The sequence below is a fragment of the Leuresthes tenuis genome, unplaced genomic scaffold (assembly GCF_036924035.1).
Source record: "Leuresthes tenuis unplaced genomic scaffold, fLeuTen1.0.hap1 SCAF_21, whole genome shotgun sequence".
Classification (NCBI taxonomy): domain Eukaryota; kingdom Metazoa; phylum Chordata; class Actinopteri; order Atheriniformes; family Atherinopsidae; genus Leuresthes; species Leuresthes tenuis.
The window spans coordinates 9,730,571-9,747,437 of record NW_027325375.1 but is presented as its reverse complement, the minus strand read 5'-3'; the positions used below and the strand labels follow the sequence as shown (position 1 = coordinate 9,747,437).

Here is a 16,867-nt window from a genome sequence, read left to right as displayed (position 1 = left end):
TAGATACCAACTGTAGTGAGCAAGTCAGGCATTGGTTACCATTTACCATTACAATAACGAATTGGTTGATACTTGGCATCAGTAGATTATCCGTGTTCAGGTAGGCTCTCTGGATTAGAAATTTGAAAAAACACAAATTTGCCTTACACAAATCAAAATATATAACACTAATCTGATCAGGTCAGATAGGCTCTCGGATACTTTAGCCTAGTCTCAGACTGGGAAGTGACAAACTTTTAAAAATTAGCCTAACCTTGATGATCCTATCGCCTGTCTGGACGCCAGCTCGCATTGCAGCTCCATCTGCAAACACAGAAGACAGTTACGTCAGAAATGTTGCTTCTACAAGTGTGTGTGTGTGTGTGTGTGTGTGAGAGAGAGAGAGAGCGAGAGAGAGGCTTACCTTCTTTGACCAGCTGCACAAACACAGGGTTGTCTCCACTGACTGTCAGACCAAAGCCATTTTCATCTCTCTGAATGATCACACAGCGCTGGACCAGACCTGCCATTTTCCAACACAAAGAATTTCTTTAGATTAAATTCTTCTTTTTTTTATCCAAAAAAAAAAAATCAGTTTAAGAACATATCCCTCTAAATCTGATTTGCAGTGAAAATGTTAAGTTTATTCTCATTCTTTTACATGTAGTTTGGTGTAATCACTGGTGGGGAAAAAAAGTTTTGACACAGGAAATGACAAATCAACAGTCTGAACAAAAACTGCTTCATAAATAGCAGTTTGCTCTCCTTGGTGAGAACTGTACTCACTGCAACTGTGTTTCACTGAGGGGCCTATTTTGTGCGTTCGTGAGAAATTCAGGATCATTTAAGTTTTTATGTGCATGTATATTATGTGTATTACCTTATATTAATGTTTTGTTACGAATGCACTCTTGAAACCATCCATTATCCTACAATTTAATTTGAACCTGTTCAGCCCCTAAAAGTCTTTCTGGGGTTTCTGCTCGAAAATGACAGGCCCAAAATGAATCGAGTAGTTCTCTGCAATTACAAACTCTGTGTAAATCGTCATGGCATCAAAATAAAGCTAACACTTGTGAGACTACATCAGAGCCAGATTAAACTGTATGTTCCCCTCCCACCGCTGTTACCGGGTTGAAGAGGTTCAATTATCAGCATTCAAACAATGAACACCACAAAAAACAGGAAGCCTTTGCCTGGATATCCGTTACTCAATATCTGGATATCTGCTATCTGAACTGGAAAACCCAAAACATTCTCCAAAAGGCTAAGTTAGCCAGTAGAAAACGAGAAGGAATGCAACGGGAAAATGAACTGACATTTGTACTTGATTGGAATACTGGTTCCTCTTGTGTTTTTCATTGGCATGCCTCTGTTTGGCAGGTTTTAAACAAAGAAAGCAGATTTCTCAGATTTACATCAGCTTATCATATAAACTTTTCCAGCTGATGCAAACAGGATTCTGATTCTGAGTCGTGTTAGTTCAGAATGTAGACATCTTGAGCACCATCTAAGAACCAATTTACTTTTCCATCAGCTCAACAACACCACTACAGACTGATGTCAATATGTCAGTCAATCTGTTTCCACGCACAGTTAAGTCAAGCTAAGGTTATAGCTCGACTAGACCATTTAATGGGACTGCTGTCCTTGTCCTAGCTATTGGGCCTTTTCCATTTACTTATTGCCTTAAAGATCAAAGCTTCTGACTAACAATTTATCTGGCAGCAAATTGGTGCCCTGTCCAACAGTGAATTAAACAGCTCTGCAGCTCTATGCATTTCCAATGTGCTGTTATTTCAGTCAGAATAAAATCTAAAAAAGTTTGGCTTTAGTTGTTGACTAACACGATGATTTTTCTAACATAAATACAGTAGACTGTATTTTCTTCAAACATAAGTTGCGTTCTTGCAGTTACTTTTATGAATACTGCACTAGGTGCAAAATAAATGGTGTGTGTAACTATCAGTGTTGAGCATCGAACATCAGGGAAAATCAACATAATACTGACCACATTGATGATTTTTTTCCTCTACCATGTCACATTGTCTTTAATGGTGGAGAGTTTAGTTGACTTTTTGGTCACGCTAATCCCACCCGTACCCTCTAATGTGAGCAGTTCTTTGTTCTATACCAGCAGAAAGTCAGTTGGTTCTTTCACTGTGGAAACACAAGTAAGTGGTTCCAGATCTGACATCGGTGCCAAACAAGTCCTAAAACTACCAATGATGGGAGTGATAACAGCTTCAAGTCAAAAACTCCTCCAACCAAATATCCAAATATCAGAACTGCATCAAAGTTTATATGTCAAACACTTGTAGAATGGAGCTTAAACATTATTGGAGAAACAGAATAGCTGGAACCACAAGAGAAGATCGTTATGCTAAACTCACTCAGTATCTATAGCTTTCATGCCACAGCACTTTTGCCCTGACGTAAGCAACTTTGTGAAATCAACAAGAAATATCTGCTTAATTGAGAGAACATGTTCTTCCTGCAGCTACTCAGAAAGTTCAGTGATTCACAATCTGTCCGCATGGAGCTCCTTGTCCTTCTCGCACTTCAAAGAATAATCTGAGTGGATAATTGGTTGTCTACTGGACTCTATGAGGAGTCTCAAGACTCCAGTGTGAACAAAAGGACAGGAAGGATTAATGTCAACCCTGTAACCCGGGCAACCACCCTAACAACTTCTTTCTGACTGCTGCCTATACTCACACCATGGCTTTACCATAGAGCATACAAGAACAAGATTCAGGATAAAAATACAAAATATGTCCCAAGTTGATGATTGAACATTTAAAATGTGTTTAAACCAGAGAGCAAAGAGCATCTGAGTCTCACCTGTTGGGTCAAACTCATGTTTGAGGGAGACGGAGCATTTCTCATTCTTTGGTTTTTTGTCTGTGGGGTCCTTGTTGAGAATGCTCGGGGTCCTGTGGAGACATAGCAACAGGTAAGAATCAAAGAAAACCTTTAACTTCAAAATCTAAAGTTAAATTCAACTGATAAATCATTCTAATTTACAATCCTTCCTGGATGAACGATTAGGATTTTAAATCAAGCTGTAAACCAAATTAAACTATGAACAAATTTGAGAAACTAAAGCCATTTTGAGGGCTTTAAAAACCCTTCTGCTTTGACTGTTATCATCCTGTTAAGTTGCTGTTTTCAGTTGTAATCACTCCCAAAGATATGGCCATAAGTGCCTTCCTCAACTAACAGGCTCAGTGGGCTGTTATCAAAATGAAGCAAGAAAGTCTACTTTAGGAGCTGATATGACACAAGTCAGATGCCTGACTCGTGTCTGACAAAGAAGACCACATGGAACAGTCATTTGACTATTGTTTTCAGTCTCTTTTATGGTTGTATTTAGGTTACAATGTTCTAAGTTAAAATCAACACACGCTGAGCCCCTGCTCTACCTTATTCACATGATTACCATTCTGTCATTGGTCAGAATCCGTGATACTGAACATTCAAGCCTAGGTGAAGGTGCAATTGGCCAATGTGAAGCATGATTATGGTAGCAAAATAATAAAGTCCAATAAACGGGTAGAAAGAGGTTTAAATTTGCACTTTAGTGTGTTGTCTTTGGTGACATTTAGGGACATGGCTGGAGGTTATAACCACCTTTGCATTCCTGGCTTTCCTCTCTCCTTTCTTGTGTACAGGTAAAACTATGGTGGGACAACATGTTGGGCTCTTGGAATGAGAAAAACAGAATTGAATAACTGGTTCTAATAGAACTGTAACTTGACCATTCTTATTTTCATGTGACTATACGCTGACAAAAACATAGTTATGAATGTCAATAGTTCTGCCAATAAACATAACTACAACACGCTTGAACTGGAAAAATGTTAATTTGCACTAATAATGTTCATGATTAAATGTTTAAGGACACTTTCTTTGACTCTGAGCTGATTCACTGTTTGCAAAATCCAGTCATGTCCACTGAGTTGCTCATGTTAAAAGTAAACTGCCCATAAAAACGCCTCAACATTCTCCATGTACTCCCCTTTTCTTGGTGTTTGTTCAGTGATTTAACATAGCATAACCCTTATGGGAGCTGCACTTGAACGTGGTAGTTCATTTATTAATAGCAGAGGTCCCCTCTCCTCATCCCCCTGCACAGCTCCTCCTCGTTCCACAAGAGGGGATTTTGTTTGTGCTGTTGTTCCTCCCTGGACAATGGGGGCCCTGGGCTTTTAACAATGGCTCCCACGTCAGAGCTAACTTACTATACGGTGGGTTTGTGGGACAGATTCCCGGAAACAGAGACTAGGCCTTTTGGCTTGGCTTCAGCTTCCTGAATGTGGGAGAAGGCTGGGAAAGTAGCAGGAGGGAGATGTGAAGGAGGACGAAGAAGGAGGCGTCTGTGAGGGAAGACAGAAGACTACAATGGGGACGTTTCCACTGAGTTAACTGTCCTATCCGAATGCAGCAGAGAGGAGGAAATATACTGAATGCTGGCATATCAGATTAAGGGAATCAGTAGGATTTTTCTTCCCGTTAAGACTAAACATGCTGTATATGTTTAGTCTGTACCTTAGTTTCACAATTACAGACAAATACACATAACTTTAAAGTCATGTTTAATAGGAGAATGATAAAGTGGGAGCTTTGAAATTTTAAGACCCACTTAGGGAGCCTCCACACTGTGGCTGGAACAGATTAGTAGTTGATAAGAACTGGAGATATGAAGGCAGACAGCATCCTGCTCAGCGGGTAGCAGCTAAAGTGGTGTTAGATAAGAGGGAGGTACCCAGTTTCAACTTTTTTATGTGAGACATATTAATTCATATAACTCATTTAATATTCAAAAGAAAAACACTGCTTTGGGTATCTTCAGGGTCATGGGTTTAAAATCCTCTAAAGTCAGGAGCAGAGAAATAAGAAAACAAAAAAGAAACAAGCTAATTTTTACACCTCAAAAGTACATCTGAATGAAAGACTCCATGACTAGTGTAACCCTTAGGTAGATATAACATTTTCAGCACCTTTCTCCTGATATAATTCAGGCTGTCTAAACAGAAAAACAGATCTTATCTTCTATAGCATAGGCACTATTCTGGATTCCTTAATCCATCAATGTAATACACAACATTTAATCCAGCACATACAGAATAACTGCCTGGCTCAGAATGAAATCACTCACTTTAACTTCAAAATGCAGCTTTATTAGTTGAACAGAGCATGTAAGAAACGGCTGACATGACATATACACAGTTTTGTATAATTCAAAAAAGGCTATGCTTGTAGTTTATTTCCTTTTGACAGATGAACAAGAATTTACAGTATTCCTGAACAGTTTGTCCATATCTCCAGTATGTAATAGTTTAAAATTGTGAGATGACCTTTTTTTTTAGGTAGCTGTTTCTGTCATGTGACAGTTCTAACTGATGAGACTGCACATCATGTGCATGTCATAAATCTTGCAACATGGTGCGCAAAGTCAACTGAACCAGTTGATCATTTTGAAGTTAAGATGACCACCTCTCACTAAATCTGCAAAGCTGAATATTCAGTTCCTGTGCTTGAATATCACAGAGCTGTCATGTTCATCTAATATCTGATGAGAAAACTCAGAAATAAACTAACTGCACTTCCTAAGGAAATCTAAGAATCTGACACTCTTGGGCCAATTTCAGCAAGCATTACTCAAGTTATTGTAAACTTTTAAAGAGGATGCACAAAGAGCATTCTAACTGGAAACATCACAAACTAGCCAAGACAGGAAGTCCTTGTAGCGAATGATTAAAACAGCGATATCGGTGAGGAGTCTGCACAGAACCCAAAGGATAGAAAAGGTTAAAAAAAAAAGAATAATACAAACAAAAAACTCCAGCCATAGCCTGCTCACCCTGATGCTGTCCGGCAGGTGTTACAGAAGCAAACTATCTGTTGTACCACCAGACTACTGAGAAAGTCCTGTCCCCAGCCTGTGAGACAGCTGAATCCACAACAATCATTTCTGATTTCACGGTAAATTCTCTTGTGACTTTTTGTTGCACAAGTAGCATAAAGGAAACTATAACTTGAATTGTTTTTTCAAGTTATAGTTATTAACTATAATTATAACTATAAATAATTACTATTATTAACATTGAGACCTGAATGCAGCTATAAACTGGAAACTGAGCGGACTAACTAATATTATATAATCATTCCAATCAACCAGCAGGGCTCTACTGAGAAGTCTTTGTTCCTAAATGTCAGAACTGTTTGCCAAGTCACCAGCTGTGTAACAGTATGGCTACCAGAAAAAAAAGTCCCAAAGTCACACAGAAACAGCTCCACAACTGTCGGCCTAGACTGAACAAGACCGGGCTCCATGGATTACAGAAACCTCTGAAATACTTTAGTCATTTAGTGATATTCTCCAGTGAAAGTGTCCTCTCAGAGCTCTTCAAGAAGGGTTAGCAGGACTACATGTTGATAACAGATAAACTGACACCTCCAGGAGGTGCAGGGCAGAAAAGGATTAAAGAGTTTAATTAGAAAGAGGCTGCTGGACATCTTTATTCGTTTGTTTACTTTTGTCAGGACTGAGGGAGCCTCTTGGATGAGAGGCCAAATGTCAAGAACCAAAAACAAGCTCAGGAGATTTCTTCTTGGGCTCTCAGGTTAACAAGACATGGAGTCTATGCAAAAATCTGCAAATCTGCATTTGTCTTAAACAGAAGAAAAGTGTTCATTGAGATCAGTTTAACGGCACTATGATCAAAGAAGATCAATATTCGTGGTGTAAGTCAGATGTGTATTCTGCAGATCGGACTCCCTTTACTTGCTCACAGCCTCAGATGCCAAAAATACCAGAAAATTCCTCTGGGATGATAACAGCAAAGGACTAAGCTCCAGAATGGCTCCAGAACTGGAAGTCCATCAGAGCTCAAACACCAAATATAGTAAAGTTCACTATCTATTATGAAAGCAGCAATAAATCTAAACTATGGTTAGGTACTGAGTTTTATTTTTGTACATTTAGGAGTTTGTGTAAGGAACAAAAAAACACAGAAAGCTAAATAGCAACAACACAAAATTTATTTCAGATGAATCCCAGGTGTGTAACCACAACATTTGCATGGCTGTTAAGCCCTTAACTAAAAATGGCTTCCTAGCTTTCAAACTGGAACTTTCCCAGCATATTAAACCTTAATTTATGCCAGTGTAGAGATAGATAACTGATTTATAACGATGTTAATAATCTACATTGTGTTTTGTTGTTTTCATCAAACGCTTGCAAAGCTTGTAAAGTCAGTCTCTGGCTCTCAGCTCATTGCCTATTCGTTCCTCCTCCAAATGTAACACTTCAAAAACAGATCCAATTACTATCACTACTATCATTATTGTGCATTATGATGCAACAAAGAACAACCTCCATGTCCAACACAACAGAGCAATTCATTTAGTGCAACTAACCCAATCTCGCATAAAAATACAGTTTGATCCAAGCAGCACTGAGACACACAGCAGGTGTCCTTTGGTGTTGATGCCGTAACACACCGGACTTCTGCTGTATCAGACATCAAGAGAAAACACTTTGCTCTCATGCCAGAGACTTCCTGTTTGAACAAAACAATAAAGATGAGAAGTGGTGGAGTTGCCTTAAAACTTTTGCCTTGGAGATCCAGGTTCAATCCGAGCGTGAGACATCCTGAGTAGTGTCTTCTTCTTATTTCTCATTTAAATTTCAATTAAGTCTGCTTTTTATTATGTTTAGGAGAACATGATTGGACTGGAAACATAATTCAACTCCACAGCCTAAAAAAACATTCTGATGCCAAGGGTTGACTGATTGTTTGCCTCTGCAACAATCCCAAGGTGTCAAATTCTGCCATTGTGACGAAGCCACTCACACCTCTGAGATGAGCACGTGCAATACAGCTTCCTCTCCTGATGCATCAACCATATCGGTGTTAGGGGCCAACAGCAAACACAGCTTTTGTCATTCTGAGGTGTTTACTTGTCAAAAAGCAACAAGGTTCACAAGGAGGTTAAATCTTTCACACAAACACATTTATAATTGAATAAGCAGCTGTCTTGCACGACACATTCGGACACGTGAATGAGGTCCTGCTTTGTGAAAGGATGCATACTATATATATATATATTACTGCATACATGTGCCCAGGACCTCAGCATGAGCGCATAACCTTGATTTCTGCTCTTCCTAATCAGCCTGGCTTCTGACAGTTTAGGGTGGTGAAGAAAAGGTAGTTTACATTGAACGTTGATGCTAAAAGTTGCCTCTTATGTTGGCCTGTTACACTAAGGGGTCCTGAAAAAATGGTAGTATATGATGTCTTTACTCAAAACGGTGTTTCTTTTATGTGCTTAATAGTTTCTAACAGTATCTGGACAACAGCAAAGTGAGAAGAAAAACATGTAATGTAAGGCTTGTAATACAAACATTAATAATACTCACTGGGAGGATCCATTTATCTGACATACAGGTAAACATTAACTTCTCTGCTTAATCATTAGAGCTTTCAACATTGAATACTGTCATGCCGGCTCAATCATCTGACATCACTTGGCTCCCAACACAAGAATCCAAATTCAATATGAGCTTGTGAATTAAGCAATGATCTAATAAAAAGCAGGATGACGCTGTGGATGCTTCTACTATCACTGTAAATGAATGTAGAGGCTGCGCATTGAAAATCTCAAACAAACTGATTAAGTTCAAATGGTGAATGGACTGCAGTTTTAACGGACTTTACATCTTGTTGAATGACCGCTCATAGAGCTTAACAGGACAGGCCACATTCATCCATAAAAAACACATTCATGGAGGGCTAATCAGTGTATTCCATAAACTGCATGCATTTTCAAATCATATGTACACTGATAGGAACATTGGGTTTTATGTGCAGCTCATTAGCTGACCCTTCTTGGGCTGATTTATCCCAGAATAATGGCACAACGCCTCCAGACATAGTTTCAAAGTCTGACTCTGAACAATTCATCTGTGGCTTTGGTTATCAGGCTGTCATGCTAGAGCTTTGTTTTTGTCTTATTATGCAACAACCAATGGCGAGTACACTTCATTCACATAAAATGAAAGTCTAAATTTGTGTTTTACCTTTTGTGTGTGGGTGGGGGCTTATAACAAAGTCACCAAGATGACAATCTATCTCAGCAACCATGTGATGGTTATGGTAATGCTCATTATCATACACTGATAACACACCCAATGACTACATGCATGCTTTGTGGTTTTGGGCACCGGTACAAAAGTTCTGGCTTGAGGTATGTGAAGACTTATCAACAGAGTTCCTGCTTGGACCACATTATGTATACTAGGTCACCTGGGCGACATCAGCATGGAAATTAACGCGGCACATATGGTCCTCACTGCAAAGAAAACTATCTTCTTCTACCTATCAGCCTTCGCCCGGGGGATCACGGCTGTCTTGAGCAGCTGTCTCTGGGTGGGTTGCGGCAAACCCTGCATGCAATCCACTGATATAGCTATAGCTTTGCTGATGTACAGCACAGGAAAAAAAAAGATAAAACAATTTTTCCAAATTTACCTACTCAGACATGGTGCCCAGACATGCTTTCATGCCCATAAGAAACTATGTCCCCTTTCAATCTGTAGGTTTTACGTAACATGATGACATAATGGAAAATCATCTGGTCCGTGTACTGAAATCATGTAAATACTGTACAACCTTAGCTCAACAACAACACGGCACATTACACTGCAATTATTTAACAAAAACTAAGCCTGAATAGAAAAGCAACTAAGCTAACTAAGTAAACTCCATGATTTAAATAGCTCGAATAACTACTTTTAGCTGCAATGACTTGAAGTAACAGTTTTCTGAATGATGTTATCTGTTTCTCACAATGTTGTGGAAGAATTCTGACTGACGTCATTGTGGTTCGCGGGCATTTGTTTTGCACATCTATCTTAAGGCCTCACCACAGCAATTAAATCAGTTTGAGGTCTGGACTTTGACAGAACCATTGCAACACCTTCATTCTTTTATTTTTCAGACACTGTTTGGGGTCATTGTTCTGTTGATGACCCAGTTTCAGCCAAGCTTTAGCTGTCAGACAGATGGCCTTACACTCTGGAATACTTTGGCATACAGAGGAGTTCATGGTGGACTCAGTGACTGCAAGGTGCCCAGGTCCTGTGGCTGCAGAACAAGCCCAAATCATCAGCCCTCCACCACCGTGCTTGACAGTTGATATGAGGTGTTTGTGCTAATATGCTGTGTTTGGTTTTCTCCAAACATGCTGCTGTGCATTATGACCAAACCTATCCACTTTGGTCTCATCTGTCCAAAGGACATTGTTCCAGAAGTCTTGTGGTTTGTTCAGATGCAGCCTCAAAAACCTCAGCCATGTTGCCATGTTCTTTTTTAGAGGGAAGAGGCAACGTTTGCATCATAAGTTAGCGAGTATCCGGCCTCTCGTTCATATTGCAACTGGGACAGTCTCTGAGCCAGATGTTGGACAGATGTTACTTTACATTACACTTTCTAATGATGATAAATGAAGTACATTTGACAAACAACACCTTAATTCCTGTGGAAGCAGTAAGGGTGGACACATTTTGGCTTTGTTTTGGTTAACAAAGTGATGACACAGAGATATTTCATACATTTTTTCTCATCAGGGGTTGCATTCGCTAAATTTTAGGACTTGTCCATATACTTAAAACCTTGGTACTGAATGAAGGTTTACTGTCTTTTTCACATCTCTGATATGATTTCATGAGACAGGGACATCAGTCAAAATGATTTGATATCCACTTATAGATGGTTCAGCTCAACAACTGAAAGAGGCTGAAAGTCTTTGTCGCAGGAGGCCCAGGTTTGACTCCAGGCTGGCGTCCCCTAACTACATGCTAGCTCCTTCTCTGCCTCTCTCTAACAGTCAAGAAAAATGAACATGAAAAATAACACATAGAATTTCTGTGGCGATCATGGTGTGTTGATGATTATGGGTTGCAGGAAATCTTGGTAAGCTATTACTTGAAATGTTTCCCCCGCCTGCTGTGTGCACTTGAATAGATGTTTTTGTGTTCAGGGCAAACAAAATGGTGACATGCTAAAAAAAGAAAAAGAGCTCCAAAGACTGCCAGAGGTTAGTGTTCAGTCCTGGACTGAATGCAGTTGCATACAGCTGTATGTTAAAAACACATGAAAACAATATCTCTACAATCAGACTGGAAGTAATACACGCAGTTTACCCCTTATCAAACAAGTGTAACAATGCTTTGTAAGTTACGACAAGTCTGATATATTTATTTAGTTGATTTCTATTCATACTACGAATCATCATTTAAAAATGCTCCATACAATAAATGAATATCTTAAATCCAACAGATCCTCCATGAACAGAAAGTCCTCTGTTCTGCAGTAATAGCCACCAGCAGCAGTGTTAGTCAGGAAGGGATGGAGATCTGATGACCCTTTTGGACATTGTTTAGCTGTGATGTCACCACTTCCTGTCTTGACCAGAGAGTGAGGGGCCTCAAAGAAATAAACAATCAAATAGGTCATCTGAGCATGTCTGACTGCCTTTAAATGATGTCCTAAGAAAATGTCTTTATAGACTCCACATGAATGCTTTCCCTCCGCCTTCCCAATTGCTCTAAATAAGTTCAGCAGGGCAGATTTATATTTGTTTCTATGTTTTTTGCTTCTGGTGTTTATTACACTATGAGTTCCCACACTAGACCAGGAGGGACCTCCAGTAATGTCAGCCGAGGTCCTGCTGCTTAGGAGGAGAGAATGTTCATATGTATGTTATTACTCAGGTACATGGAGGCAAAGCCTCGCTGATATAGTGAAGTGGTGCAGTTTGGTGCAATTTGTAAATTGTTCCACAAGAAAAAATAAGAGGTTATATTCATTCTATGAAAATGTAAGCAATGCAGACAGCTGTGCTGCCTGCACTTCATTAGGAAAATCAACCTCCACTTATATACTCACTGTTCAGCAGCAAACAAGGTCAAAAACACTTTGAGAAAATGGTCTCAGGGAACTCACAGAACTCTGGATTGCTTTGAAGCCAAATACTGGAATGCACCTTGTGAGCCATATGGAGAAGGGAAAAACGGGGACAGTCACCTTGTCTTTAATGTAAACAAGACAAAGGAGATGATCGTGGATTTATGGTGGGCTATGAATAAGACATACACAATCTCTACCCTATCTCTAAGGGTATCTCTAAGAAGAGGTAGGGGTGATGGAGGACTACAGATACATGGGCATTTACTTGGACAACAGACTGATTGTACTACTTGAGGAAGCTTAGCTCCTTCAATGTTTGCAGAAAGACGTTAATATCTTCTATAAGTCATGGGTGCAGAGTGGAATCTGTTCTGCAGCCATCTGCTGGAGCAGCAGCATCAGGGCCAGAGACTCAAAGACACTGAACTGCACAAGTTACTAAATATAATGGCCATTACTGCACAACCTCTACATGATGGTGATCAAACAATAAGTCATAATCAGAGGCTTCTTCAGCTTCACAGCAAAAATTATTGGAAAGGGACTAAAGTCTATCCCGTTACTTTTGGTCGAGAGGCAGAATTTACTCCGGGCTACTCCAAAGGGCTAACACAGAGGACAGCTACCTAAACTTTACTCTAAACTTTACTTGTTAACAGCGCTACAATTTCAATGCCTACAACACTGGATAATGTTGCCCCTCTGAAAATTAAGCAGAAGATAATCAATCAGAAGAAGCTGGTTCCCTGGTATAATTCACATCTATGTGCTTTAAAGCAGACTGCAAGAAAGTTAATGGCATTCCTCTAATTTAGAAGACTCACAATTAGTCTGGAAAGATAGTCTAATAGCATATAAGAAAGCCCTTTGTAAAGCTAGAACTGCTTATTATTTATCATTAATTGAAGAGAATAAAAATAATCCCAGGTTCTTTTCAGCACTGTAGCCAGGCTGACATAGAGTCAGAGCTCTGTTGAGCCATGTATTTCTTTAACTCTCAGTAGTGATGATCTCATGAGCTTCTTTACAAAGATTCATGGAATCCTTCCCACTATTATCACTGATGTATCGAGTACAACAGTTTTAGAGATATCTTTAGAACCTGAATTGTATTTAACATGTTTTTGTCCAATCGAGCCTTCTGAACTAACAACAGCAACGGTCTAAACCATCCACTTGTATTTTAGACCCAACCCCAACCAGACTGTTCAAGGAGCTTTTCCCATTAATCAGCACTTCCATATTGATCTATTTTTGTTGACAGGCTATGACACAGTTTTAAGGTTGCTGTAAGTAAATCTTTACTTAAAAAACTTAGTTAAGTTACCAATGATCTCCTCTGAGCCTCTGATAGCGGACTTGTGTCTGTGCTTGTCCTGTTGGATCTCAGTGCTCCATTTGATCCAATTAATCATAATATTATGTTACAGAGACTTGGACTGCAGTCCAATCCCATGTTATTGGGATTAAATGAACTGCATTAGTTTGGTTTAAGTCATATTAATCTGATAGACTCCAGTTTGTTCTTGTAAATAAAGAATCTTACTTGCACACCAGAGTAAGTCATGGAGTTCCACAGGGTTCTGTGCTTGGACCGATTCTTTTCACTTTATACATGCTTCCATTAGGTAACATTATTAGACACCATGGCATGAATTTCCATTGCTATGCTGATGATACTCAGTTCTACTTATCTATGAAACCAGATGAAACCAATAAAAGATAAAAACAAAGATCTGGATTAATCAAAATTTTCTTCTCCTAAATTCAGACAAAACTGAAGTTGTTGTCTTTGGACCTGAGCGCTTCAGGGAGAAACTGTCTAGCTATAGACTCTAGATGGTATTTCCTTGGCTTCTAGTACTACAGTGAGGAAACTTGAAGTTATTTTTTTACCAGAATTTATCATTTGATGCACATATAAAACAGGTTTCAAGGACTGCCTTCTTTCACCTTGGCAATATTGCCAAAATTAGGAGATTGAATTGAAGTTTCCGTGCAATGGTCTGGTTTCCTTAGCTAAGCTACTTTCTTTTAATTGGCTCTGTATGTATGAACTTCACTAATTTGGAACGTAATGAATTGGATTTCATTGGATTAAGATTGTATTACACTGAATTGGATTCTAATTGGCTTGAATCTTTGAAGTGTCCTGAGATGACATTTGTTGTGATGTGGCGTTATATAAATATGTGGAATTGAATTGAACATCTTGTGACTCTCTGTCATGGTCCTTTTGTTATATGTCACAGTGAAAGAAGACTGCCTTGCAAACACTTGCATTAAATGTCAGTTACACCTCTTCAATGAATACAGCATTAGTGATGTAGGCCAAAAGTGTCTGCAGCATGCAAATAAAATTACAAGCTTCTGTAAAATAGGTTACTTTGTGTTTACAGGAAGCTTCAACTGACTTGACAGCAAACACTATTCTTTATGGTGTTGCTCTCAGATGTAAACACCAAAACAAGGCTAACTCTGTCATCAGCTATTTGATTTATGAGATGATAATAAACAGGGCATCCATAAAGATTTGTGCATGCAAGCAAAAAAAGTAGTCAGGTGATCAGAAGCATTACAAACAAACTCACAGCTTATCCATATCCTCTAATTTCCCATGAAAACTGTCAGTGCACACAACTTGTGTTCAGCATAGTATTTCAGCAGAGGGTATTTAACAATACAGCGTTTACAAGAGACAGTTTGTGCAGTGATTTCTCTGACTAAACAGTTTATAACAGTTTCTTCCTCCAGTGAACCAATGTACTTTTTTTGTAGTATTATTATTATTTACTTTTTTAACCTTTGCAATTTGTGTGCTTTATCTTCAGGTACTTTGAGGCCAAGCCAATAACCTTCAAAGAAAGAGTATGGATTTGGTTGGTGCTTTGAGGCAAAGTACACAGAATAACACATCACATCCAGACAGCAAAATATCTCAAATGTCAGCAGAAACTTCACAGGCAGCTCAAGCTCAGTTATTCTCATAAAGAGACACGTGAACATCATCCGAGATGTGACATAACCACTAAATGAAACCAAGCAACAACACCCCATTTTTGTAACACAAGCCTAGATAACAAAGCATAAAAATCAGTGTCGTTTTAAAGGACAAAAAAATACATATCATAAAATCAAGATCAAGTACGTATGAGATCAATTTACAGGGACCCCAAAGTGTCTTTCCAAATCAACAGGAGAGATGATTTGCATTAAACATATTGTAATATTGAAAGAGGAAAAAGTCAACTTTTTTCATTTCAGAGAAAAACACATACATTGTACAGTTTTTCTGCAGTTTAATGATGGGGTTAACCTCTAAAGAACTGAATGACAATATGTAATTAGTGTCACCTTTACTGTGTTACACGTGGTTGTGTATAGCTGAGGCAGAGAGAGATCATAAAATGATTGTTCTTCATATGGAAATGTTGTTACCAGTGACTGTGAGACAAAATTAGTATTCCTCTGCCAACATGGATATCTGTTTATCCATTTATCTATCTGTTTGACCTTCAGCTGGATTACATAAAGTTGATAAGGAGAATTCCATGAGACATGAGGGAGATGTGGATAAAAAAAACCTCTGCATCTCTTTCTTTAAAATGGCCAATAAGGCTGTGGATTTAATGGGAGACTGTTAATACTAGTTATTGAAGTTTTGTGTCATGTATGGTAGGAGGCTAGAAATTATTTGGCATATTGTGATACAGTGATGTTAAAAAGCCTAAATAATTGTCTGATAATATCAAATAGATTACCAAGCCTCACAGCCACTATCGTGTTTTGTAAAAAAAAAAGAAAAAAAGGCATTTTTCTACAGGTTACTTGTTTTTAACATGAAAAATTGCCATTCATTTTGAACATATAGTGCAAAGATTGTTCCCCGAGTCAGCTGTGAACATTTATACAACTATCACCTCAATGTGTAAAACACAAAGATGGATGTTGATGAAGTTAGCTTAGCTTAGTACAAGAACAATGTATGACCTCATGAAGATTTGATAAATAGTTTAGCCAGAAATAATTCCAACACTCTCAGTCAAATAGAAACATATTATTTTATGTACATGAAAGAGACTTTTTTTTTAATGAAAAGCTAAGTAAGGCTAACTACATCACCTGCTCCTCGCTTTAAGGCCAATTTAACAAATATGCTGTACCTTTCTGTATTTGTGTGTAAAACATTGGTACAGCAATTTACCTAATCATCTCTACTGAGTGAGAACACCACATCCCCCCAAATCTCAGAGGACTTCCACTTTTATAGTCAGTTATCTTAAGACGGAGAATGATCTTTATGTGAAATTTGTGGCAGAAATTGAAAGAGTCCCATTGTTGTAAAGAGCAGTGGAGCAGACGTCTGTGGGCTGAAGTTCAAGGAATTAAGTGACTTTGTTTGACTTTCTGAGGCAGTCATGTGTGCCTTTATTTTGGCGTTTCCTCGAAGGAAGCTCCTGATTACTGAGAGTACAAACATACAAGTGACTCATGTTGGATGGAATCTGAATGACAAAGTCAACCTTTAATGTTTCTATAATCATTAACCTCACACCAGTCCTACAGTAAAGGAAAAAATGCTCAAATTTATCAGCTTGATGCCAACAAACTTGAGTTTTCTGATCAGGAATGCCACATTATGGGCACTTTAAGGGTTAATGTAGCTGTTATGTTCGGTGCTCCAGTACTTTGCTAAAACATGCTGTCAATGAGACTCCCAGCCTGAAGTCATGTGACATAAGATAGCTAAACTTTTAGGGGTATCCACAGTCCAGTTTTGGTGATTAAAAAGGTAAGCGAGGTAAGCGTTTATGGGGAGAGCACCTATTTGGGGGAATGTGCACTTATGTATACAGACGTAGAAGTAAAGACTTCAATCATATTAGGGGAACTCCAAGACTAAGAAA

At 38.7% G+C, this 16,867-nt stretch overlaps 1 protein-coding gene across 3 annotated transcripts in view; it reads right to left on the bottom strand.

Moving 5' to 3' along the window:
• Window positions 1–16,867, bottom strand: part of LOC140279493 (rho guanine nucleotide exchange factor 12-like) — a 41,258-nt gene that overhangs the window by 23,315 nt on the left and 1,076 nt on the right. For all 3 annotated transcript variants that reach the window (XM_072374635.1, XM_072374637.1, XM_072374636.1), the window contains 3 exons: window positions 2,824–2,915; window positions 404–502; window positions 254–303 (listed from right to left, as the gene is read on the bottom strand). In XM_072374635.1, coding sequence (XP_072230736.1) covers window positions 254–303; window positions 404–502; window positions 2,824–2,915 — 241 coding nt within the window. The remainder of the gene's footprint in view (window positions 1–253; window positions 304–403; window positions 503–2,823; window positions 2,916–16,867) is intronic.